Source organism: Echeneis naucrates, chromosome 19 (assembly GCF_900963305.1).
Source record: "Echeneis naucrates chromosome 19, fEcheNa1.1, whole genome shotgun sequence".
In the NCBI taxonomy this organism is placed as follows: domain Eukaryota; kingdom Metazoa; phylum Chordata; class Actinopteri; order Carangiformes; family Echeneidae; genus Echeneis; species Echeneis naucrates.
In genome coordinates this window covers 5461384-5488517 of record NC_042529.1, presented here as the reverse complement: position 1 = coordinate 5488517, position 27134 = coordinate 5461384, and the positions used below count along the sequence as shown (strand labels likewise).

Here is a 27134-nt window from a genome sequence, read left to right as displayed (position 1 = left end):
TTTGACATATGTTTATATTTAAACACAGATTAGCATTTGCTATATTTATGCATTTCAGATTTTTACATATTAAGCTGATGCACTGACCTATTGTGTAATTGTTCGGACATTACACTTACAGTCAAGTTGTGCAAACATGGTCTTTATTAGATAATTTTACAAAAGCAAAGTTTAAAAATACAAAAACTAATCAGTGACACTCAAAAGGTCACTGTGTCCATGAGTTTCTTAAAGGAGTGAAAATTGTACAAGTGCAGGTAATGAAGCTTTAGCAATGGTTTACATAACTGTGTTACATAAGTTAATACGTATGTACATAATGACAATCATGTTTGTCTCAAGCTAAAATTAGATAGTAGGACATTTTTATTTTAGTTTGTAATAAAATATTACTTTATTTAAAAAAATAAGTTCTTAATTGATTGCATTCTCTTATCTGTCATTTGATATTCATATTTGTGTCTCCAGGAGTGATGAAAGAGCGCAGGATAAATTACCCTAACAGTGGATATGGATAAAAGATGAAAGCTGAGAGGACAACAGTGACCGATAGAGAGCTTATGCCTGGGGACAAAACCAAACTAAACCAAGAGACGCACAAAGCATCCCGTTTAAGTTAATCCACAGTTTCAAACTCCAATCAGCAATACCTGTGGCAGACCTGTGGAGGAATCTGACAGAAGTCCAAACCCAGAGCGAGAGTTCATCTCTGTCTGATCAGAGCAGATGTTTGTTTTTGATACATCTTTCAGTCTCACCCATTATGTTCCCATACGTCTTTCTCTGGACCTGCGAGCTTGGAGCTGCCGGACGGGGAGCCTGATGGGCTGCTTGTTGAATTTTTCCATTATTTCTTTGATCCGTGACAGGTTGGTGCGGCTGATGGTGAAGTCACAGCGGGTGGCGCCCATCTCGTAGCCCACCTCGCACTTCTTGCTGCTGAGGCTGTAGCCCTCGGCCCTGGCTGTCACTCTGTACTCTCCGGGGTTCAACAAGCGCCAGTAGTCTCCATCAGCGGCTGAAACACACACACACACACACACACACACACACATAAATAAATAATGTTCACCACAGCCTTTACAGTTTCCCACACTGAACTCCAAAATGAATTTTTGAACTTAACGCCAGTGACTTATTGTCCTCTTTGACAACATAAAATTCAGTCAATAAATAGCAGTTGTAAAACTGAAGTTAAACTGAGGGGATACAATTGAAAACTAATGAACTGTTTGCTCCATCTGCAGACGTGTGACAATGTGTATCGCCTGCGTGTCGTCATATCACAGCTGGAAATGGACTTATTTCAAGTCAAAGCTTCAGTTCACTGCTCAGTCCTTTCCTCATTTCACTTCATCCATGAAGACAAAGCAAATCAGTAAATCTGCACGCTGCTCCAATAAAATCTGAAATATAAGAAATTCCAGCTTTAGTTGGATTATTTATAGCATTTTGTTCCCTATTTAACTAATCCTGTTTGTCTGAGGGAGAAATTCATAAATACTCGACCAAGATGAGGGTGAATCCTGATGCAATAAACACATAAATCAAAGACAAAGACTGTGCTGTGACTTCAGCTATATTTATAATATATTATTATCACTCATACAGAATGAAGCGACTGTCTGGGAACAGCAGCAGTCTAGCCATTACTCACCTCAACTCCTGGACACAACAGTCTGTGACACTGATTTGATTCGAGGCAGGTCTGTATTACCAATTCACTGAGTGATACATGTGATTGGTCAAAGTGGCGTTTCAGTGCAAAACCTTGTTCTCAGTCACTCGTCTGTAAAAGTTACTGCATCAGAGCTTAATACAAAGCGTTGCAGCAGAAACGGTGGAGATCAGTCAGTCAGCCCAGATTATAGACCAGACCCTGCAGTTGTGTCCATCTTTCACTAATCCCTATGAGGCCACGTATGTTCATTTCTTCACAGTGACTCTGATATATATTACATTCTTATGCATTCATTTATCCTCTGTTGCTTATCCCTTTCTGGGTGGTGGGGGGTGTTGGAGCCAGTCACAGGGCATACACTTATATGATGATACAATATATACTTATAATTCTTTAATTTATGCATTTTATTTTAGTCCTACTATGTGTTTATCAGCTTCGTCTTTCATCACACAATGATATAAAGCTGTCCACTGTATGTTTTTCTGTAATGTGATGAAGGAGGCATTATACTAATTCAGCATTGCACCTTCATACGACGACTTGTGAGAGACAAAACTGAGGGTCCAAATTTTAAAGAGTGAGAAGAGGAAGGAAAACGCTTCATGTATTTTTATCTGCTTCTGGTAAACCAGTTTTCCTGGAAAATTAAAATGAAATTCACAGTAATAAGAGACGTGAGCTTCACTGTTCTCAGGATACAAAAACACAAAACCACGAGAGCTTTTTTTTTTTTTTTTTTTTTAAGCTCTAATTTTTGTCAGCACAATCATTAATAACAGCCACTCTTCACTATGGGCAGTTTATCCTCGATGGCTTCGCCTATAAAGGCCCATGACATGAAATCTCAACAAAAATAAAAGATACACATTATTTCTCCAACAGCAGCAGTATTCACATTTTGTCCCAGAAAGGTAGATTTGATCAGCCAAGTAAGAAAGAAAAGCCGTCATCTAAAAGCTCAAATAAAAGTTCTTTGTGTGAAAAGGAGCTGCTCTTTATTCCCGAGTAGATTTATTTTAATTAGCTCTGCTTTGTCATGCCGGATTGTCTGCTGAACACTGCCTTTGTGTGACCCAGGAAGTGTATTTTCAGCCCCTGAATCACTCATAAAAAAAATGGCAGCGCTGCTTCCTCGCCGTCTTCCAAACGCCCACCTGACACGTCTGAACGGTCACAGACACAAATGAAATGTGAGAGCAGTTCCGTCTCTGCTGCTGATCTACGGTCGATCCAAACAGTTACACGGGGACATCTGCGCTCACATTACTCACACTGAGACGGCTGAAGGGAATCTAATTGTTCCCTGAAATGCATCCCGATGAAATGCTGATGAGCTAATGAATTCTTTGTTTGGCAAAACATCTCTCATTGATGATCTACAGCGATCTACAGCCGATTCATCCCGAAGGAAGGACAACTGCTTTCTGTTTATAAAGTCCGTGCTGTTCCAAAGTAAATTCAACGCTGCTGAAAAGGTGCATTTTTCTAAATAAATAGCCTAAAAGCTTGCCTGACTGCAACTGAGAATAGCAGGGTTTCTGAGAGGAAGCAGTGACTTATACTTAGCTCCAGGAATAATAATGGCTAATGTCCTTTTGGACATTCGATTTCACGCTCTAAGTGCAAAACTACTTTAGCTTTAAAGGCTGCATTTTTTAGGCATCAGCAGAGATTGCCTTGAGGACACACAAATCGATAGTCAAATTCAGGGCAGAAGGCCTGGAAGACGCTGGCAGTGACTTTGACGTGAGTCAGACTCCAACATAAATACATCAGCTGCTTTTGTTTATCCTTTTTAAATACCACCTCAACACCAGAAGACTAACTTACTGTAAGCATGACTCATTCCTGAGGAATAAGCTGAAGTGTGGAGACAGTGGAGTCAGTGCACCCTGAGGGGGCTTCTGCTGCTTTGACTGCAAAATCTGAGCTTACTCATATGAATTCAGGGGAAAGCACATCCACATGCTGCAAAAAGAGACAATGACAGCTGTATCCACTGAGCACATTTCTGAGGTGGCTAGCTCAAATGAACCATTAATAAATTATACACTCAAATCCGGGGAAATGTGATATTTTACCTGTGCGAACATCGTGGCTGATTCCCTCCACAGAAACTTTGGCGTTGGCTATTCCCCGACCTTGAAGGTCCCTCACCACACCTTTGATCCCACGATGCACCTGCACAGTCAGAATCCACCAAATAATTTCCTACAATGTACATTAAATGACATGATGATATAATGCGATGTTTGATGTTGATGACATGTTTTCGTTCCTCCTCAATATTTTAATAAAAACTTGCCCAGCAGGAGGAATGCTCACGAGACAGATTACAGCATAACAGGCAGATAAGCTTTATTTTGCTCCTTTTTTTAAATGAAATATTCAGGTCATGGATTCTGGGGTTTATTTTTTATGCTGAAAGACATAAATTTTCTCTAAATGGCCGACCCCCGTAGCCTGTAGAGGATCCTGTGGTTAAATTTGTTTTTGCTTTTGACTGTTACTGCAAACTCTCTGACAAACATCCCTCTCTGTGTTTGACAGTCAATAATGTGTGGAGTGCAGACATGTAGGAGCTTGTGTCGTGTTGATGCAGCACAGAAGTGAGAAGAATCACAGGAGGAAATTAAGTCAAACTTGGTCAACCACATCCCTAAAAAAAATAAATAAATAAAATAAAAAAGTGTGCTGGGGTTTCTGTTTGTGTATGTGTGCACTGCGGGGGCTACTGTGCCTCTGTACCTGCTCCATGAAGACAAGAAGAGACTCGCGATTGTTCTCCCACTCCTCAGGTAGTTCGCTCTCATGAGGGAATTTGTCACAACCCACGTACATCGACAACTCAAAGCAGTTGGTGTGCAAGTAGCTGAAATCATTCATACCTGCCAAGAAAAAAACATGGGAATATCAGGTGACAAGAACTCAGGCTCAGCATCTCATCAGGTAATTTGTGGTGATCAAGAGTGAAACAGGGTCTGAAGCTTTCTCGTTTTTTCCTGGCTTTGTTTGTTTGCCTCTGAATTTTTACATGATGCTTTTATCTGAAACCTAGAGGGGCTGAAGCAGCCGAAGGGGTTCAACACTGAATATGCAGATGTGCGTGCTAAACAAAGCTACGGCTCAAAGGCTCAGAGCTGAGCAGAAAAATCCTGCATAGCTGAGTGTCATGCTCAGTGAGAAAACGGCAGTGGACACTAACTGCCAGCCGCAGTGTGCCAGGATGCCCCATTCACGGTGCCGTCCTCCTTGGCGAAGTCTTCTGTGTGGCAGACCCGTCGGTTGGCATCAGTCATCAGGCGGTGCGTGGATGCGTAGGAGAAGGCCAGCCAGCGGAAGACGTGGTCATCTGGGGTGGGGGTCTGCTCCCTGGTCACCCCCTGAGAGCGAGTTTTGTCGTATGGGAAGGTCACCACCAGCTCCCCTCCTTGGAGGTTACCACCCAGCACAAAGGGTATCTTCTCCATCCATGCTATCAGAGCCCGTGTCTCCACGGCAACCTAGAGCAGGGAGACTGGAGGCTGAAAACTGAAAGCAACTGAAAACAATGTCACTACCATGTGGTCTCAGTCAAGTCATCACTCTCATGCTGTAAACTGTCACGAACATTTATTCTGGAAAGTGAAAAGACGCTCATCAAGAAGCTGAAAGCCGCTGAGGATCAAGTGCTTTGTGTTTGCCGGTTATAATCCTCTGTGTTGTTGGACTCATATAATTAAACTCGCCCTGCTATCTCGGAGTAGTGTTCGGGCCAGTTGGTGAGGCGAGCGGGAACAGTTTTCACAGCTTCCTGAGCACAGATGGGGATCCCAGCTCTGCAGCTGCTGCAGCTATTCTTGAGGCAAAGTGTGACTCACAGTAACATCAAAACACTCGTGAGGACGAGCTTTTAATAGATTGCTGGGCATATTTTAGCTCACAGCCTCACTGTCACAAATAGCAAATGCATCCGCTGCACCCGAAATAGACAGTGGTTGTTTTGCTCTTTTCGAGAGGCAGATGGTCCTTTTGTTTAACTGGTTGAGGCAGGACGTGATCTCAACTCAGGACCTCCTGGTGAAAACTGGTGTAACTAATGGGAGATCATATTACTAAAGATGCAGCAGGAAGATAAAAACCTGACCTTCTTACTTCACATGCACACAATTAAAGATGTGAGCTGAATTTCAACAAATCAATATGGCTGTCACCACTGAACTAAAAACGGCACGGCTTTACTTGCAGAGATACCAACAGTCGTTCCGTCTAACAGCCAGACTCACTGAGGCGTTTTTGGACTGGTACCACTCTGGGATGGGCACATGGTGGTTGAACATTTTGCGAGGAATCCACTTCTTAGCCTCGGCTTCCCACAGTATGGAGTTGAGATCGGGGAAGTTATGGTGAATGTCTATTCCATCATTGCTCCATCGACCCAGAGACCAGCCGCTGAGCTCTGAACCCTGGGCAAAAGGAGAATAAAAAAGAAATTCTGAGAAAGTTTTTGTTGCAACATGGCTGAGATGGCCTGGTGGGGAAGTGGGGAGTTTTATTAATCCTTTCCGACACCCGGCAGTGTTATCAGATAGTGGAAAACAGCAGCGGAGGCAGGGGGTCTCATCATCCCATCACCCCGCCAGTGAACTGAGGAAGATGCTGCAGAGTCAGGGACGGTCAACACAAGCAAACAACAAAAAGATATTATGTGTAGTTTTTCTCCAAAAAATGTCAGGAAATGTGTTAAAAACTTTTTCCACCCTCTGATGAGCATAACGTCTTTATGCGAGGTTGGGCCTTTTCTGGGGGGCTCAAGCCCATCCAAAACTTGGCTTAGCCCAGCGGCAGAGCCAGAATGCAGCTAATGGGTAGACCTGCAAAAATCTGGATGGGCCTGATTTTTTTTAAAGCTGAGATGTGCATACAAATTATATTGAGTAAAAAAATCTGTCGGACGCTGGTCAGATGAATATCTACACGTATGAAAGGATTTGATTGTGTTCATGAATCTTACTGGACCTGTGCACATCCAGGCCCACCCATAGATCCGCCCCTGCCTCAGCCCATGCCTTTGTTTAAAATTATACGCATTTTATTTTGAATAGTTTTCCGGCTAATTTATTTTGAAAAGTTGCCACATCCACCCACGCCTCACTCCCTCACCTGACCCCCAGGTGTTTTTCATGCCTCATCCAGTTGGCAAGCTAGCACAAGAAAAAATGGCCCTCAAACAGAAGTCGATGGAGAGTTTGTTTAATAAGGGGAGAAGGAGCCAACGAGGAGACAGCAAAAAGAAAGCTGCATTTAAAATAAAATATCAAGAGACCGACTTAAATTAGACTTTCACCACAACAAGTGATTCGTGTGCTGTATTAATGAGGTTGCCGGCTAGCTGATGGCTCGCACTGATTGTGCATTATGGTGAGTAGATATTAGTGGGGTAATCATTTCATAGCTATTAAAGTGCATAATATAAGGTGTAGTGGTTACATTTACATTTCTCTTTCTTTTGTTTTCACACCTTTAAATTATAGTAACCCTGTAATTTAAAATGAATTGGTCTGGGTTACTGCTGAAACACAGCAAAGAAGAAGAGGTAGAAGAAAGTGAAGCGTTTTTTAATGATTGTTCTTAATGTCACTGTCTGACTGTACAATGTGTTGTATAGTTGGGCCATATAGTGTCAGGTTTAGCATTTAGATTGTGCAAAAAGTTGATAATTGTTCATCCTTAATCATTGATGTTATACATTATAAGGTTTAAGAAGATATTAGACTCATTGGTGAAATGGGTGATTTAGTGGGGGGATGGTACGTCACTGGAGCTTGGACATAGATCAGGGTTGGATAATCAAAGATTCTTGTTATGCTTTTATGAAAAAGCTTAGCCTTTTTTTTTTTTTTTTTTTTTTTTTTTTTAACTGGATTAAATCCAGTAGACTCAGAATTCCTTGCCAAGAGCGGAGGTCAGCTGCTTCCTGACTTTATTTTAGCTGGTGAACATGCTAACTCCTGTAGTGAGCATGGTGAGCAGTGAATGCGGTAAGAGTTAAGGATTCACTTTCCACCCATGGAGACAGATCTGAGCCATGAAATGAAGTTTGGTACTGAATTGGCAACATCTCCCGTCAATAGCTAACATTGAAGCGACAGCAAAAACGTACACATAGGACCTTTAAAGTTCAATTTTGGAGTAACTTTCTATCACCAGGGGGCAGAAACACTCCATAATAAATCGTCAGAAAACATAACCAGGATGAACTGTTGGCTAATCAAGCTGTTATTTCCAGCAAAAAAATGTTTATGTAAACACAGAGCAGATGCAAATGTAGTTGTGTTTTTGGTCACATGTATATCAGGTCCATTATTTGCCTCTCTCAGTAATGTTTTGCAAAAATATGAGTGTTTAGCTTGTTCAAGCCAGCCACTAAATTATTTTGTCTCGCCATTAGGTTACAGCGGCGCCTCGACGGTTTTCTAGACACAGCTGATTTTGGTTTTATTTGCGGGGCTGGTGAAAACCAACTCAACATTTAAAAACTATGTGCAGCTGTGAAACTGAAACATTGAACCAAAAATGATTCAGAGGTGCGAAACTGCTGTCACTGCTTCAGCCACGCAAAAATCTGACTTTTGGAGTCAACCTTAGGACAGCACCATGTGGCATTGTGGTTGGAGCTGTTGCCCCACAACAGAAAGGTTGTGGGTTCAGTTCTCAGGCCCGGGGCCTTTCTGTGCACAGTTGGCATGTTCTCCCCGTCAGACATCATGTTTAGGTTCACTGGTGACTCTAAATTGCCCGCAGGTCTGAGTGTACCCCGCTCTCGGCCAGTGTGAGCTGGGATTGGCTCCAGCAACCCCCACGAGCCAGATAATGGACAGGCAGTAGAAGACAGATGGATGAATGGATGAATGAATGAATGAACGAGTCGCCCTTTTAAAGTCTTACCTCTGTTATCTGTTTGTCACAAAACTCCAGGCCATACAGCACACTTCCACATCAGGCCAGCAAATGGCATGATGTCACTGACTGTGCTGTAGCCAAGTGTTGTCTGACTTGCTCATGTCCTTCCGTACTTGTCTTTATCTATTTGCTTTCCGTCTCTGCTGGGCCTTTAATCTCACAGACCTGCATCTGACCTGAGATCGCGCTCAACAATGTGTTTTATAACAGAACAGGAGGCCTGTGTCCACTTCTGTTCATCTATATACACAGACACAGACATTTGGAGCTCAGTATTCATCAGGAAGCTGTTCATATATACTCAACCTGATCACTCAAACTAATTTTCAGATACGGAGCTGCTTTCACCAGAGGCCAGCGTGCGATATGAGGTCACTAATGGCTGTCTGGCAGACCTACCACTTCAAAGGCTTTCTCGTACCCATCGGGGTTGACGGAAGGCAATAGATGGATCCTGGTTTCTTCCACCAGGTGACGTATCCGCTGGTTGCCAGAAAGATACTCCAGACACATGAACTGCATCAGCAGGAGGAGCAGCTCTCTTCCTAGCACCTCGTTGCCATGGGAACCTGCTGCGTAACGAAACTCCGGTTCACCTAGTCAACAGGTTCAGACGAAGGGAGAGATGAGAGGTGGGGGGCACAGATGCTGACTTAAATATGCAATCAGCGTCCCTTTATGTCCGGAGAAAAACACTGAGGAACACTGTGTGACGTCTCTGGTGGTTTTATTTTTGTACATTAAATGGAGCGGTCACGTCCTGTCGCCTTAAACTCACTCACCAACTTCATGCTCTCCTGGGTTGTCAGAAAGCTCTATGGCGTACAGCTTGAGGCCACTCTGGCTCTTTCCTATGTTGTAGATCCGGGTGATGTTGGGGCACATTTCATTCACCACCTTCATCAGCTGCAGAAAGTGAATAAGGAAGCATCAGCTCCTAATGCACAACACGTTTCATCGAAGCAAATCGCTTCCACATGTAGAAATTATACAAGTATGCATTTATTCAAACGCTAAGAAGTACAAATTTGAGATATTATATGTTTTGCAGCTTCTTCTCCGCTACCTTGGAAAGAATAATGTTGTAGAAAACAAAATTTTCTGCATTTCTGGTGAGTAGTGACTTCTTAAACAATTATTTTACACAAAAGTTATGATTAGGTCATGGAATATGGAACATTTTGACAAACAGAGCATATGTTATTTTTTTGCTGACTTAGATTTGACTTAAAATATGTTTATAAATTCCTACTTTAAATTTGGCCTGTGTGAAGTCTCAAACTATTACAAAATAATCTCCATGTTATTGGAAATTTCAAAAAGCAATATCGCCAGTGCTGCCTTTCATTTAATATCACTGAAGGAAGTGAGGGAGGCGGTGTGAGGAGCTGTAGAGCTGCTGATTAAAATAGCGATTTTCATTTACCCATATGGGCGTGAGTGGAGACAGAAAGAATAAGTGCAGCAGGAAAAAGACAAACAAGCTGTGAAGTAGGTTGACTGCAGTAAAGTCAGATATCTGCGTTTACTCACTCGTCAAGCTGCTTGGGAAGACATTAACCAGTCGGGGGGGGCTTTTAATTAAGTCTGGATTGAATCTTGACTATTCTAACCAAGCGCACAAACATCTGGCTTTGTTCATTAAGCAACAGATTGCATCCAGTTTAATAAGGCAGAGAATCCCCTTGATAAATGTACCTGAAGAGTATTTAGCAGGATCAATGTAGTGTTGTGTCTTTAAAGGTGTTTTTTTTTTTTGTTTTTTTTTTGTTTTTTTTTAACAGCACACAACCTAGCGAGTGTTTTTCTCTTAAAATAAAACTAAACAGTGCTGACATTGTTTTAATCTGATTCATCGAAACTATTTACGTAGGCTAAGCTTCTTGGCTGGGATGTGCTGTGGTAATGGAGATGCAATGTACAGCCTTCCTCTCTGAAAAATGCAGAAAATGTTCCTCCTTTAAAATGGATTTCACCTGCTTGCTCTGGCAAGATCGGCACTCCCAAGACTGCTATATTACAATCAGCGTTGATCTTTGAAAGAAAAGTCTTTAAGAGATCTCTTTTTCACTCCTCAAGGGATGTGCACTCGATTTGAAAAGCCACGATGGACGATTTCCACTCTGGGGTCCTTTTTAAAAAAAAAAAAAAAAAAAAAAAAAAACTGCCTTGGGTGAGATGGAGATACGGTACGAGGTACATACATGGAGGAAAGTAGTGTGGGTTAGTAGGTTAAAAGGCTTTAGAAGCTGGCTTTTAAAAATAGTCGACAGAGCCTGGACCCCATGTGTGACGCATATTAGCCTCAAAGGTAGTAAAAGAAATGTCGAGAAAAGAAAAGTGTTTCATTTGTCTTTACAGTGTTAATTGGACGAGGTCTTAGTGACGTGGCTCACTTTAGCAGGTTGGGACACCAGCAGTCGACCGTTTCTGATCAGCAGCACTTACTGTAAGCCTTCACAATCATTCAGTGACAGGGTTCATGGAGACCGACACAGCTGTCCGCCGTGTCGTGTTCATGACAACTACATGAATAAGGAATGACAAAACCCAGAAGATGCTGTATGCATTTTCATGCGTCTGGCTGCGTCGGGTTCATTTGCAGCCGCTGAACACTTTGTTCTTGCAAAGGACACAACTTGTCTGCTGTTGGCTCACAGTTAGGCGGGATGTTTTATCGCGCCCAGCTCTGGCCTCCTTGCTGAAGTAAAAATAAGTGCTGTGGCCCCCCCGCCTCCCCTGAGTAGGCTGCTGTTTCCTGCTTGCTGTGACTCACCTGCCTCATCTCTTTGTAGCTGTGGTGTCTGAAGTCCAAGTCATCTGTTGTTATGACCTCATTGCGTCTGTGGTAGTAATTATTCGGATCTGCAGAGAATTAGAGAACATACAGTCATTGATATTCAGAGATTAAAGAAGGATGATGAGTTACTGTTTTTTTTTTTCCTATGATATCTATGGACAGCGGTGATCAATCATACCGTGTGTCCTGACTATAAATGCTGCTCGCTCCCCCTCAGGTTCAACCATATTTTCTCCAATATCTATAGTAGTGTCTATTCTTACAGAAAGTTTTTGTGCCAAAGTTTTGAGGTAACATCCTTTGAGGATTCTGCCGGCATCCCAACACACAGATGGAGAGGTTTATTACAACCCCCCACCCCCTCAAATTTCTGTGAGGAACTATTCTAGTTTGAATTTCCAGATTTCAGATGATGTTTAAAAGCCTGCAGCTGATAAAATGGTGAACTGGCCCTTAACTACTCAGTGCAAACATTCAAGCCAATTAAAAATATATGCTTTTTAGACAGATCACATTGCAAGAATGGCTTTCAGACGCAGAACAGTAGTTTTAAAAAAATCACAAGCTTTGTTGGCAGGGGTGTGCAAGCTTCACTGAAATCCAAGGGCCAAAACATGGCACAGTAGTTTATAATACTCTTAAACTGGAAACCAAATAATGTGATGCTGCTATAAAGCTCCACTTTCTGTAGGTCAGAGTGGATGACTGGGTCAGCAAAATGTCACACTGTTCACTGTTTGTGTTTCCTCTGCACTAAACAGCAATTTTTGTCTGACCGAAAATATGTGCGATTGTTAAGATGGCGACAAAGTTTATAATTATAATTTAAAATCACCAACCAAGCCGCTTTTGGAACTGAACATAACTAAACACAGTCCAGTTTTCTTTTTTTATTTGTCACATACACAGGACAATATGCAGTGAAATGTTTTGTGTACCAAACTCCAATTAAAAAGAAAGAAGGAAAAAAAAAGAAACAATAAATATCAGGAATACGACAATTATCTGATTTGGGTGATTATTTTAAAAACCTTACAAAGTAAACCTAACTGAGCCTCAGTGTTTCTCACTGGCCAAAGTTGATTTTGTTTATTCTTTGCAGCTTATTGTGCTGGAGCCTTCAGAAATCAAACTCCATCAATCGATCAAGGTAGGAGTTTTCATCAGATTCATTAGATTCTATTGAAATCATTTATGTGCCTGCTTTGTACATACAAACCCGTCACCTGGCATTGGACAGCCAAGGATCTCCACTCTCATGCAGATGTTGCCGATGTTGAACCAAGAGCGAGGGTTGACTCGGATGTATCGGGCCACCACCGGTGTCGGGAAGATGTTCCGGACCGGAATCTCCTTTTCTCTGTTGGCGCTGAAGATCTACTGAGACAAACATCGTCATCCAAATGGTGAGTAAATGATTTTGATTAAGTGAAACTAAGTTAACGGTCTTTGATGCAAATGGGCCTAAAAAGCCTAAAATTTGTTGTAAAGGTATTGCTGTGTTTGGTTATTTCAAATAGACGAGGTCCCCGTCTGCTTCAGGATCGTAGCTGCTATCCGCTCTCAGCTCATTAACTTGGAAATAAGCAGAGACCCAAAGCTCCCTGTGTAATTACTTTCAAGGAAGAATTAATTTTTCTATCTGCTTCCAGTCAGGCAGGGCCACACTAGACTCCTTGTGAAACAGGTTTACACGGAGAAAGAATATCGCTGGAGCTCAAAAGCTTTACAGCGTGATGAAACTTTCCCTCTTTGTCGATGACAGGGTATGTCGGGAATGTGTCATTTTTAAATGTCATGTTTGTTACTCACCAAGTCTGCGGAGCCGTTCTTCAGAGTTATCCAGGTGTGGCTGTCGTTGCTCACCATGACCTTGTACGAGGTCACCCAGTCACTTCTGTTATGAGAGGGGGGAAAAGAAGTATCCTGTCAGGCTGAATTCGATGCCATTGGCGCACTGAGGTGACACGTCCAGGCACATTTCAATTTCACCAGGCGGAAGTCCATTTTAAATGGAAAATCTGAGAGGATGTGAAAGGATTTATATCAGCGGTATCATTTGAATGCTTTTATTATGTGCAAAAGGGAAGTATGCCATGCAGCTGATTTTTATTTTGGTGAAGTTAAGATTTAGAAATTCCTAAGTCTGATGGAAGTCAGACCTGATAGACATTTTATGCCATTTCTTTGGTTCATTTTGCTGAACTCATGAAAAATTTGAGCGGCAGTTCAAGCTGCCATATATTCCTTCATTCAAGACAGTCTGTGTGAAAGGAGAAGTTAGACTTGTGTGTTCGAGTTGGTTCTCATCTAACACATTGGCATCTTACTGTTTTTCCAGTTCCATAATAAAGTTGTTTTAAAGATGACAGACATCACAGATTTCATACAGTTCAAACCAGGTTAGGTTAAATGTCCAGACAGTATTATACATGTTTTCCTCCATTTCCAACCAATTGGGTAAATAATAGTTCACTCTTGAGAAATGCTCAAGCTGTCGTTCATCACACTGAACACAATCAATCACAAACTGCATTACAATGCATAGCTATCATGCCATTGTGTCACAGTAAGTGTGCAGGACAGGCAGAGCTACAACCTCCAAACACACCAGTATGGCCTGTAAGAAGTAGCATTTGTACAGTGCAGAGAGGCGAAAGAGGAAACCAGAACAGAGTTTCTTCTCTGATGACTTAATTTCCCATCATGCTAAACTGAGCTCTTCCCTGGGTGTGCAGTAGGTAGTTTGGCAGCGATTAGAGCTTTTGGATAAAGACATCAGTGCTGAGCTGGTACAGCCTGGCAAGGAATTCCCAGTTCTGCTAATTAAGGTGCTGCTACAGACAGAAGCCCCTGAGCTGGCACCACAGACAGCTACATGCCCTACAGAGCTAATTGAGGAGAAAGTCTGTCTCAGGAATCAATGTCTTCTCGGCCCTTAGATTGTGCTGGCCATGAAGGAAAAATACAAACACAGACTGATAAAGTATCTCCCCATGCTCCCTAACTACGCAGCACTTTCTAGTCTGTGCCACCTTTGCCAATTAAGAAGTACAGAGGGCAAAAGTTGTCAAATATTATTACACAGTGAAGTTAGAGTAGGTGGACAGTGGGAATGTAAAGAAGCAGTTGTTAGGTCTGAGGTTTGTGAACAGAGGACTGGCTGAAATGCAAGCACAACCTTCCCCTTAAGCTCAATTCACATGCAAAAAAAAAACACGATTGATTTTATTTATTTTGTTTGAAAAAGGTGTTGCTGTAATACGTAACAAAATTTTTAGTCAGTAAATATTTTTGTCTTACAAATCTAAATTACGACATCAGACCTGGCAACCCGTGTAATGCTGGTATTAACGGATTAACACTGATTTCTAAACATAAATGACACAACCAGTGTCTCTCATTCAAAATATCACCTCAACATTATTTCAGTTGAGAGCACATGTCTGCAGAGCGAGGATGAGTTTTCTGCATTACTCCCTGATACAATAGCAGCTTACAGCCAGGTGTGGGCGAATATTGGCGAATCTAGTGTGGGCTGAAAATTTCAAAGCAAAATAATATGACAACAGGTGCCTCTCTCCATAAGAAACCACACGTCTAATCCTCTGTGAGCCTGGAGTGGATTTCTGAAGAGCCCAAATACACAAATGTACTGAGGAGCATGTGTTTTCTCTGCACGTCTGAGAATTCAGGTCAGAATTGACACAAATTCAATCTGAGTTAAGTTACTCAGGGTACTGAAGGCTGAGAAGCTCACCAGAGGATGTTTTACACTTATTTTCCTTTAACCTATAGAAACTACCTGACAAAGCTTGACAACGTTGACCTAATACAACAAAAACCATCAGCATCCAAATGAATGTCAATTACATGTTTTAACTTTGGTAATCCTGGCACAGTGACTGAGCCAGCAAGGATGTGTGTGTGATTTCCAAATGTATTTCAAAGAAATGTGTAAAATTTTACACAATTAGCCGGTGACTCAATCTACACTACAGTCAGAAAACTTACTGCAAATATGACAACCTTAATATATAGACATTTTCAAAAATAATCCTCACATGCCACACACCTCTTTTTCTACCCTTCAGCACGTGATGACAGCCCGGTGAAAAAATATTTTGTCCTGTTATTTCTACAATGTGGCGACCTTTTAAGTGACATGAAGGAATGAGGCTGCACTCCAATCAGTAAATCCTCAATCCCACTGTGAGGGGATCGGAAAAGACGTGTGAAAGGGCAAACACCAGTGAAGGATCGGCGCCGCGTGGGTGAGATTGAAAAGCTGTTGTTTATATTTGTGAAGTCAAAAATTTCCAGTTGGATTTAAAGAGAAATCCAAGAAACATTTGGAGCTTTTTTTTTTTTTTAATAGCACTTCCAGTTTTCTTTTCCCATAGTCATTATGAGAAACATGCCATATTTAATTTGGCCAAGTAGCTTTTTGGTTTAATTTAGCCAAGCGGTAATGGTGAGGCTCTACTGGACTGTCAGTTTGGTCTCAACTGAAAATTATTATCAAAAATATTGGACACATTGCTATGGTAGTTAATACAGACACTTATGTTCCCAGAGAATGGATCTTACAAACTTGGCAGGTTTAATCTAAGTATGTTACTAATAACATGACAGCCAGCCAGTTTTTCTTGCAAATTCTGGGTGATTAGTTGGCCAGAAAACAAACGTTGTGTGTGCATTCAACAGCTTTTCCACAGCAAACAAAAACTTGACAAACCTCAACAGGAGATTCAATATCTTGGATTTTCTGACTGTCAGAATTTATTTTCCTGTTTTACAAACATGAACTGATCTAAAACGACCTCAAGACAGAAATCTGAAGGATTGTAGGAAACTTTGGAAAACTGGCACAAAACCCATCCTGCACAATTATCCTTTCAAGTCAGAATGGACAACAAGAAATTCCTTCATCCTCACTGTGCAACCATCTGCAACTCTCCATGCATGTCTGCAGGGGTCCTACTCACGACCAGAGGGAGCTCCTGCCTTGTGTGATGACCCCGGTGAACTTTGTCAGCCTCCTGGCATCCACCTCGAACCACTGGAGCGGGTCATCTCTCCCCGCACACCAGGCCCCGTCATAGAGGTCATCTTCATAGAGGCCTGCCTGCAGGTATGAAACAGCTGCATGGAGCACAGTTTTATACCAGACGAGCATGTTGACTCAATCGCACATGCAGTCTATACATGCTACTGCTTTTCTGACGCACAATCTTGGCTGTGTTACAAATGTAAAAAGAACACTATTCAAGTGTTGACAGTGAAGAGGAAGCCAGCAAGGCTGAGATGTTTAGATTTGATCTTCTGACAATGTAAATATGCTGCCTAGACAAGACTCAGCCAGACAAATGTCTTCCACGATGATGATGATGAAGACGGCATTTGAAGTGGATAAAACAAGTGCATGGTAGACAGCCTGTACTCGGCTAAAGGGAGTAACCAAGGGGAAGAAAAAACAACAAACAAACAGCGAAGCACATCTGAGAGACAGGGCCAATTTTTCCAAAGAGCAGCATCACAGAATTTTCTGCTACAGTTTTTGTGCGCATTTTTCTTTATATAACACGAGGACATGTTTTCCTGACGCTCGCATGGTTCAACAGCTGAAAATGTTAAACTAATTATAATGCATTAAATGCTCCTCCATCCGTAAAGCCTTGTGCTGCACCGCTTGACAATGTTGGCTCAGAGCGAGGTGGTGTGAACTGTCACGCACATGCTGTATGCTGAAAGGCCACATTGCTCATCGACTTCAACACAATTTAAACATTGTGTTGACATTCAGTTCTGTACATGCTGAGTCGATAATATCGCTGCCTCTTTATCATAGGTGCCGCGTCTCCTTGGAATGCACCTCTCTCATTATGCCTTAATCCAGACTCTCTTCAAAATGGAAGAATGGGCCCGAACATGTCTACATTTGAATATTCTCCCTTCAAAGATGTGTTTAAGGTTCCATTATGCAAATTGCAGATTGAAACTGGGGTGAAGTCATCATCATCAATCATTGTATGTCCAAAGTGATGCTCTTACAAAATTTTGGACATTATATTACTTTTATTTAATATTTCATCTTTCTTTTGTGCGTGTTTGCTGTCTTTGAGTTCAGTAATAGTTGTTCTCAAGATGATGACAAGGCATCGCAGGTAGAGTTCATATTGTTCGGAGCAGCTCAGCTAATTGGCCCAGATAGTTGTGCACCAGCTCTGAGACTTCTGCTCCTTCTGCTCTACATGCTCAGCTTCCCTTCAGCCAGAATCCTAAAGCTAAAATGCATGCGCTAAGTTTACAGTTGAATGATGGCCGGCAGCAAATGATAGTCTGTTTTATGTTCAGTTTGTCTGTCAGTTACAAGCAGAACAAGCAGATTTCTGTGAATTATGGGTAAAGGTTTGGCTCTGGAACAAGTGATTACATTTTGGTGCCAATCCAGATGCAGACCCTGAACTGCTTGGTTCATTAAAAAAGAAAATCTGGCACATGTATCCCACATCACTGTCTGTGCTCTACGGAACTGCTCCCTTTCAGTAATATTTGCCTTGCCCTTTTTTTTTTTTTTTTTTTTTTTTTAGTTTTCTCAGTACTTTCCAATCCTTCACTTGTTTGTTTTTCCTGTTAGTATGCATCTTGTAATATCAAGAGAAAGTAGAATTCATCTCAGTGCTGTTGGTGTCTGGAATCTAAATAAACTGTCACAGCTTCAAAAGTGGAAACAAACCAAGTTCACTGGCCAGAGGCCTGATTCAACAGGAACATCTGCTTCTGATGTGGTTCTCCTGATTTACTGATAATTGTGCTCTCGAATGGACGCTATCTCTGTCCGTCCTTGATTCCTGAGGTTCACTCAAATACACAGGGATGCAACAAACAATAAATCCTCTGTTTTGGAAATTTCCTGAAACATAACGCCCTTGAGTGAATTGACAGCATGCATGTGTGTTTCATTAGCGTTGCCGGTGGATGCGGCCTGCAGAAGACGAGACTCGCTGCAGACTGAATGTAGGCTAATACCCTCAAATCACAGCTTGCACTAACAGGAAATACCTGTTCTGCAGATGCCACCCCTTTTTTATTAGGTTTGATCATGTGCCCCCAGTTTGATGGAAACACTATTGCTTTCTCTGTTGTGTTAGCTTTTGAGGTATTAAAAATATGCTGTGAGCTGAAATAGAATAATGTCACCCACATTTAACTGAGGCGAGTTATCACAGCAGCCATCTTTGGAGCATAAATGTGAACTCAAATTGACTTTAAAATTAAAAGATACTGTCTCAATGCCATATTTTTTTTCTATTGCTGCTTAGTAGTAAATGATTCCAAAAGAGATGACAGCCAGACAAGGACAGTTGAGACTGTCCAAGGTGTAATGTGATCCCCAACATTTCTGGTAAGCTTGCCCAAACCATGCCAACAATTAATATTCCTGTCTTACCTGAATGTTAAGACGACCTCTGTGCGCACCAAGGCCGTAACGTTTCGTAGTTGAAGCGTGAAGCTGGAAATCATCAATCTTCAGCGTCTCCAATCCCATTGGAGGGCATTCTATGTAATGAGAATGACAAATTGGCATATGAAGGTAATGTTGTGCACTGTATCATGTGTTGCATCACTCCCTGGACGTTGCTTTCTGTGAAGTGTATAACTCCTGAGTCAGGGCTCGTGCATTTGGTAATAGCTTGACAAAAATGACTCAACAGTAATGAGCAATTTAGACTTTGCACAGAGAGCTCAAATGTGTGAACAAACACTGAGCAGCTGCACTCGGTTTCTAACTGAGGAGGTCTAATTATATATTCAGTCAGCACAGTGAGCAGTGAACAGCTTTGGCTAATAACGTGAAACAGCGAAATTACAGCAGAATATCTTTTTTTTTTTTTTTTTTTAAATCAGTGTCCATTAATTGTGTTGATGTCTCCTTGTTCTGTCCGTCCTCATCACACAAAGACACACACCAATGAAACTGAATTGCATGTGCAACCAACGTTACACAATTTTGTGTGTAGACAAGCTCATTCTCTAATAAGCTGGAACGCTGAACAACAAAAGGAAAGCCTGAGACTTTGATGTCTCAACTGCTATGAATTTCAAAATGTGTCAAGCATCATGGGTGATTAATGACTACATTATGAAGGATTCTTTTGTAATTTTGGAATGCACACCTACAGTATCACATCCATCTAAAGGCAAATTGAATGCATAATTAATTTGCTTAAGAAGTACTAAAGCAAGATCACTATCTTGAAAGAAAATGGAAAATTACAGCAGTTGCCACCACAAACTTAGTGGAAGTTTTTTATTAGACCATAAAATGAGAGGAAAATCTCTCACAAGCTTCAGTTATAATGAAGATTCATATTTAGTTTTTCAGATGTGGGGAAATCAACAGGTTGACTAAATGCAAACTTTGGATCAATGTAAGGTTCCTATACACACTGCTCATTGTTGCTCAGGAACTAGCATGTACGGCTGGACTGAAACTTTGGTGCCGCAGGTCAAGTCACAGAGAAGTGATTGTTAAAATTCCTGTGGAATATCAGACACAAACCTGCAGCTGTGATTTTGAGCTGCACTCCTCATTTAGTTGGGGAACAGACAGATGAGAGCAGAGGCAGGAAAATCCTGACCTTTTATTTCTACCGCAGGTCAAGTGGACGGTGGAGTCTACAGTTCCCTTAATGCAACCGAATCACGCCCCTGTGTTTGACCTTGACTGCCACAGACACTAGGCGTCTTCCCAACTCTGTGTCTACAGCTATAACAGAGATTTCTCTGTTTGAAAGACTCCAAGCCCAAGCTGGACTAACCCTGATGACATAACTGGGACCTCATCAGCATTATTGACTTATTTTCTCAGAATTAAATCTCATGCTTTGTCTGAAATGAACCCTCTTTCACTCTTTAACCACTCTGCAGTGGATTGACACTAAACGTTGAGCTTTAGAATGAGATTCCTGACTTATTATCATAATCATTTTATGTTGTCGTTGTTTGTGGTTGAGTTGGGTACCAGTCAGTGTAAATACAATAGATCAGGAGTTGGACACCCGAATAAAAAGGTGGGAGGGTAAATGTAGTACATGATAGAGTAAATAAATAAAAATGGCTTTCAGGAACAGCAGCCTCGGACATGTTTCTGAAAACTGACTGCGATGTGGAGTTAGCTGGGGACACCTAAAGTGGAGCCAGTAACTGTATGTGATGCCTGGCAGCTGTGATTCAGACTGCAGTGTGAATGACCTTGATGTCTTGCTGTAGGCATGTTGTGTGGCCTCATGCTTAGTCATGCAGAAATGCCACAATGCAAGCAATAGTCATCTTGTCACAAGATGTGTCATTTAAGGCTTGGTATGCCTAGATAAAGATTTTTCCGGAAGCATAAGATCGATATCTGCTCTTCTCCAACACAAATCAAGCCCGGTGATTTGCCTTATGTTGCCACGTTTCAGGTCTCTTGCCAAACTGTCGTTAAAAGGTTATTAATTATGCTAACTTGTTTAAAACAGAATTTTAATCCAAAATCACAAGTTCATCTCTACAGCCCACACTAGAACCTGATCAATCAATGCAACGAGTCCCTTGGCTCATATGTTTACTGGCAGTACTGATGATGGCAATTAGGAGTCATCAATATGAATAATCTGAGGAGGGCTAATTATCCAGTAACAGGCACTGATGCCGCAGCAGTGGTCTGGCGGGCAGGCAGCTGTGTCCAAGGTCTGCCTCTTCCTTCATTTTGGAAAAACACAGATTTTATTGGAGAAAGCTGCACAACACTTAACAATTTTTTCCTTTGCTGCTGGAGGGAGTTTTCATCGTATTTGAACAAATGCCTGCCTCTAAGTGACTCCAGTAACTGAGAAGGGGGTCGTTGCTAAATAGAACTCTTTGTGGGAGATTGGCGCATCTTTTACACCACAGCGGAGATCACCCAGCGAGGGCCAAATGGGCAAATCAAGGCTGACGTGCAAACTCCCTGCTGCCCAGTGACTCTCTGGGTCAGACTAAACGCTTCGCAGACTTCCCTGGACAACAACAATGGAATTTCAGAGCAAGAATTTCCGAATGGGCACCAGCCCGTTTGAACATATGCTTCACATGTCGCTGTCATCGAGCCAGGACTGGCTTCACAATGAAATCTCAGAGGTGCAACAGACACAAAGAGGACAAAGGAATTTTCCTCATGAATGTAAATCTCTACAGTATATACATGTATGTGAAATTGGCAGGAAAGTAAATATTTACGCCCTCTGGGGGAATCTGGCTTTGTGTTTTATAACTGTTCCATCAGCCTGATATGTCTGAGCCACTGAGGATCGTCAGTCACGTGCACCAGCATTTTTACTGAGGATCAGCTTCCAAAATCCACACATGCATGAGCAAATCTCTGTTTGGTGCATAGCGAAAGCTAAGCTGGACACCAAATCAACTGCTGTAAAACTGAAAGTGTAAAAGTTTATTAAAAAGCCAGAGGCAAAACCACTGGTAGGAGCCGTAACTCTATACAGCAATAAAACAAGCGTTGCTCCACCTGTGACCCCGGAAGGTCTATAATTACAAACCTTTCATTATAGACACACACTGTAAGTCCAGAGACTTTCTCAATGGATCTATCACAACATAATTTGGGAAACTCAGCCTACGGGATCAAGGTTAGGAGGACAAAAAAAAAGAAAAAAAGAAAAAGAGAGATGGATGTCTGCCATGCTGCGAAACCATAAATTATTATTACCATCTGTTTGCAATCCTTTGCAAGATAACCCAGTCACAACATCTGGACTCAACAATGATATATAATAGTAATGACAAAACAGACAGTGAAGGCCTCATACTGTATGCTGCTTCTAAGAGCCAAAATCAATTCCGGTATCACAGTTTATTCAGGCCACATATGCAAGTTTTTGTCACAGCAGCATTTTATAATGGTTATCTACTGAAGGCTCCCAAACAAAGAGCTCTCAACAGAAAAATAAGGGCTGATCTCTTAACATCAAAATATCAAAGCAACCTTTGCTTGCTAGCCAGCTTACTCAGCACAAGCCAATAAAGTAATTTATACCCAAATATTAGCCACAAAAAAATCCCAGTCAAACTCTTTTACTGACCGTTTTATTGAATGTAATTTAAGAAAGATTGTGTTGATTCTTCACATGGTCTCACTTTGGGAGAAAGATCAGGATGTAAATCATCAGACAGCTGCACCACAGCCCTTCATCCAATTTTTAATTTTCAACAGCCCAATCTTTCAAAAACGTCAAAAGCATTTTGTCAGCCTCAGCCTTTGTGTCTTGACTGTACATGTGACAAACTGTTACATCTCAGCGGAAGCATCTTGGCTCCACATATTTCTGTTACATTGGATGGGAATAATGAACAAGCCGGTGAAACATCCATTGAATTTGACTCTGAAAATCCCTGCTAGTCTCGGAAGAATGTTTGATGAATTCCCTCTTGTGTTTATATGTCTGGATGTAACAGCAACTGAGTCTCTGCTACATGTCCAATTATGGCCAGATGATTACAATAATCAAGGCCAGACAATTTGTTAAGATGAGTAATAGAGCTGCTGATATATAGAACGTGTGAGATTTCTACCTTTTAGAGGTGTTCAAAGATTGACCCTGATAAAGCAGCTGCTACCAGGAGACGTTGGAACAAATTTGGAAAACAGATTGGTGTTGAGTCACACTTTCAACCATGAAAACATGATTTTGGCAGTCTGAGCCGTCCAGGTCTCAAATGTGTGGGCTGCTTTGTGCCAGGCATGTCACCATGGAGTTCCCAGTTTTTCTACAAGCAAGAATATCCAACTTTCTGCTCCTATTCCCCGAGTGGCAATTTAAAGATGGCAGCCTCTCTGTCTGCCACAGTACGTTCCTTACAATTGTTTCAACATAAACACATCGGTTCTCGGCAGGCTCCCACGCCCAGTTTTAGCTGCCAAACATTATTGAATACACCTTCCAATTCTGCTAAATGCCTCACACACTAAAAAGTGTGCTCTGGGCAGCATCAGTATGTTCAGAGCTGTGGAAAGTCTGAGGTCAATGTATATGCACTCTGGCCTAAATCACACTTTGATCAAGTTGGTTTAATCCGTCATTCGATGTGACAGGAAGACTACTCGGGGCGTCTTGCTGTCAGTTTTGCAAATGTACTGTGATCCATGGAAACCCAACGCAATGCTTCATGGGAAAAGAGGACGGCAGAGCCTCTGTGGCTTGTCTCTGCTTTTTCAGAGCATCGTCTTGTGTTGCCAGACTTTTCCTCTCAGGGAGAAAAATGATGTCTGAAAATCATTGCCTCTCAAAAATATTTGTCAGCTCTGAGAAATATCGTTTCCTTTTTCTCATCCTAACAGCTCCTGTGAAAGCAGCGCAATGATCCCCGCATGTCGGAGGGAGGATGAATTATTATGAGTGCATGGATATCCCGTAGCAAATGAAGGTGGTAGTTGTTCCTCACTCACCTTCTTTGATTGGGCTGTGTTGTCCTCCTTCTGAGATGCTGTTTGGGGCTTTCAAGGGGCTCTTCTTGTTCTTCTCTGCCTTTTTGGTGGGTGTTTTCACTAAGGAAAGAAATTACATGAATACAGGAATATATAGACGTGTTCTTTTGGAGGGGAACCGTAAAGGTTGAATCACATTCAAACTTGCTGATTCATAGAGAGGGAAAGCAATTTTGTTGACACGTAAAAGGAAAACAGCTTTTGCTGGATTCCAGCCCCCACATATGGATGGATCCAGGACTGGGGACTGGACCAAGAGACGATCTCTACAGCCTTTAAAAATGTTTTGCTCTTATGGTCTGTTATACTGTATTGATGTATTGTACATGTATTGATCACAGTAGCTAAGCTGGAGATCCAATTTTCTTTTCACTATCAATGACAGTCTTTCATTCACCGATAATATTTATGAGGTAATAGCCTAAAGGTCCAAAAATCAATCATGAAAAAAATATGTACAAGAAGAAAGGTGGAGGTGGTATGTCACATTCCAGGGACTGAGGATAGAAGCAAGGCGTGTGCTTTTTATTTGATCAAGTGTCAGGGCAGGATTGGCCCCATGTGATAACAGTCCTTCTCACATCTGAAAGTCTTTATCTGCATCTCATTCTGGCGACAGGTCAAATACTCAAATACAAATACTGCATTCGTGGTTCAGAATAACAGATTTAGACAAATATGATCATCAGAGAGTTGTGTAGTACAGATACATATAGAAAAGAGTAATACATCGCCATAACATTTTATTCATATTGGCTTACATAGTATTGGAGAGGTATTGGAGAAGATACCTTATCAGAGACTAAGCAGTGTTATGATGTGTTTACTGTGTGTTTATTCTGTGTTGACATGAACACAGAATAAATATCATCCCTATTGTACTATAATGAAATATTATAACCGATTTTTATTAAAGTGGATGCAGAGCAACGCTCATAAACACACATAAAATTGTGGAGTGCAAATGAAAAACAATGACCTGAAACACGCCACAGTGTTCAGTAAAACTGAGGTGATCTGCAGAGAAGGGTACTGTCTTCAATGCTGCTCCAAGTACAGTGGGAATAAAAGGGGCTGAAGTGATTGCCACTTCCGTCGTTATTGAATTTACAAGACAAGGCGTTATAATACACCCTTTGAGCAGCGCTGTCTTCAGCACAAAATGGAAATTGACGAGCTCGGCCAGGACTGGCTGGTTTGCATTCTAACTTAGTCAAAGAAAATATCTGACAAGTGTTAATGCTGACGTTTTCCACTGCTGGACACGACTACTGGTAGCAAAAGCAAAACTTAGAAATAGCTCCCTGAAGAGTCTCCACTTTTTAACCTGTTAAAGTAAGTTTCTATTTAATTTGAAGTTTCTGTAGGTGCACAAAAACAACCATTTACTTTGATGAACTGCTGCTGTGTAATGATGGTAAAAGAAAAAACCTCCATCAAAAGTGGTTTCCGTGTGTGTTTCTGTTATTATATTCCTCCTCTTGTCCCACCTGCTCCAGGTATCCCTGCTCAGACATGTGAAGCCAGATGCCTGAAATATGAGATCACCGTCGACACAGCTGCTCTTAATTATCTGCCACCAACCAACAGAAATCCTCCCGTCTGTTGGTCCTCCAATCTGCTGGCAGGATTTTAAACCTACCTAAAAACCTGCTACTGCATGTGCTGAGCGTCACATCCACATTTCCACGCGGACTACAACGGGACGGCACTGCTGGCTCTGCCTGCTCATGGGAAAACGTGGATTTCACATGTGTTCTTGCGTTGACATGAAATGCAGCCCTGACCTGACCTGCAAGGTTCACACTGCTGTTCACACTCAGAAATATAACTTTGATATATATGTAGTGGGAGTGAGAGGGGAAACGACCTGAAGGGGTCATTGTTATTATTGTTTTTTGTCTCTCTCTGCACATCCATCATTGTAAGAATTGAATTCAGCTGCTCTTCCACAGTCCCAGAAGACAGCAGGTTTCAGTATTTCCACTTGAATTAATCAAACTGAGTCTGGGGCTCGCTCGTTGGGAAAGGTAATTAAACTGCAGCGTCCAATAAGATGCAACTTTTCACTTCAGCATCAACTGCAGCAAACTGTCACTTTTAATATAGTTGTGGTTTTACTTCTTAATATTGAACAATATCCTTTATTATCTGCATATGTTAAACTGTCATATTTTATTGAAAACTTCACTCAAAACTTGCCCTAAAAAGCTGAGATGATTAACCATACACTGTCATCTAGTGGTAACACTGACTCATAAATGTACTTTAATTTAAAGTTGACGAAGGTAAATGTTCCCTTTGCCCTGTGACAACTGTCAATGTAAAATAAAGTTAATGACTGACTACAAAAAAAAAGTGGTGCTGCAGAGAGGTGGCAATGCTTTTTACCTGATTTTGTACCGTCTGTGGTTTTATCCATCAGCCTGCTGCTGTCTGCCTTCCCCTTGGGGATTTTCTTGGCATGGTTTTGTCCAGGGTGCTCATGCCTGTCAGGTATCTCCAGCATTTGGACCTGGTTGTATTGCTCTCTTGTCATAAGCTCCTGCATGTAGTAATCCTCATCTTCGCCAGTAGAGCCATGGCTGAGGTCTGCAAGCCCCGCAAGGAGTCCCAGCAGAGCCAGTGGGGTTAGGAGGCTGAGGCGCTGTCTTGTCATGACCCAGGGGGATTATCTCCAGCTGAGAGTCCTGATGCCGTCTCCAAAGGAGCCTGCTGCTGCTGCCGGGCTGTGTCCCATCAACTGCTCCCCCTTGTCTTCCTTCGCACTCCAACACGGAGAGTTCACAAAGTTCTTAGAGCGCTCCAAGTAACTGACGAAAGCAGCGGAGCCAGAGGGTCCATGGGCGCCTTAGCCTGGGAAAAATGCAGTGAGGGAGGGAGAAAGACGGAGATTGGGAGATGAGGGAGAGGACAGGGAAGAGCCAGGGAGACAAACAATGCAGTTTTCTCCTTTAGATGCTGGCAGGTGACTCAAACAGAAGCATTTTTTTCATAATCTGTTTCAGATTCAAACCAATCCATACTGCTGACACATTCTCATTTTGTTGGTGTGGGCAGAAGTAAAATGGGGACAAAAACCTCTCTGAGAAACACGCATTGACACATTGAGGATCTCCTTTCATCTCCATCTCCTCCCACTTTGTCTGGGGCAGGCGCTGCTTTAACCAGAGGAAAGTTTC

The 27134-nt window shown here is 41.9% G+C and overlaps 1 protein-coding gene and 1 long non-coding RNA gene across 3 annotated transcripts; one reads left to right on the top strand and one right to left on the bottom strand.

Annotated features, from left to right (window-relative positions):
- Window positions 1-73: 73 nt before the first annotated feature.
- On the bottom strand, window positions 74-27134 carry cpxm2 (carboxypeptidase X (M14 family), member 2). Of its 2 annotated transcripts, XM_029528122.1 has the most exons (15): window positions 27034-27134; window positions 26344-26808; window positions 23914-24012; window positions 18880-18989; window positions 16415-16554; window positions 13239-13323; window positions 12653-12803; window positions 11403-11491; window positions 9409-9532; window positions 9026-9222; window positions 5950-6129; window positions 4890-5187; window positions 4433-4572; window positions 3766-3865; window positions 74-1018 (listed from the first exon to the last, which is right to left on the bottom strand). In XM_029528122.1, exons 2-15 carry the CDS (start codon window positions 26609-26611, stop codon window positions 762-764), a joined length of 2238 nt encoding a protein of 745 aa, XP_029383982.1. In that variant the 5' UTR covers window positions 26612-26808; window positions 27034-27134; the 3' UTR covers window positions 74-761. The 2 variants fall into 2 exon arrangements, with proteins under 2 accessions (XP_029383982.1, XP_029383983.1); XM_029528123.1 differs by lacking the exons at window positions 23914-24012; window positions 26344-26808; window positions 27034-27134 and adding an exon at window positions 19727-19742.
- On the top strand, window positions 15552-20551 carry LOC115060248 (uncharacterized). The gene is made up of 3 exons (XR_003842254.1): window positions 15552-15700; window positions 16402-16560; window positions 20090-20551. It is a non-coding gene; the product is annotated as an uncharacterized LOC115060248 (long non-coding RNA).

Coding starts and splice junctions, on each gene's coding strand:
- cpxm2 (XM_029528122.1), bottom strand. CDS start 26,611: ATGACAAGACAGCGCCTCAGCCTCCTAACCCCACTGGCTCTGCTGGGA. Junction 18,990..23,913: donor ACACAGCCCAATCAAAGAAG/GTGAGTGAGGAA, acceptor CTCATTACATAG/AATGCCCTCCAATGGGATTG. Junction 5,188..5,949: donor ACCAGTCCAAAAACGCCTCA/GTGAGTCTGGCT, acceptor TCCCTGCTCTAG/GTTGCCGTGGAGACACGGGC.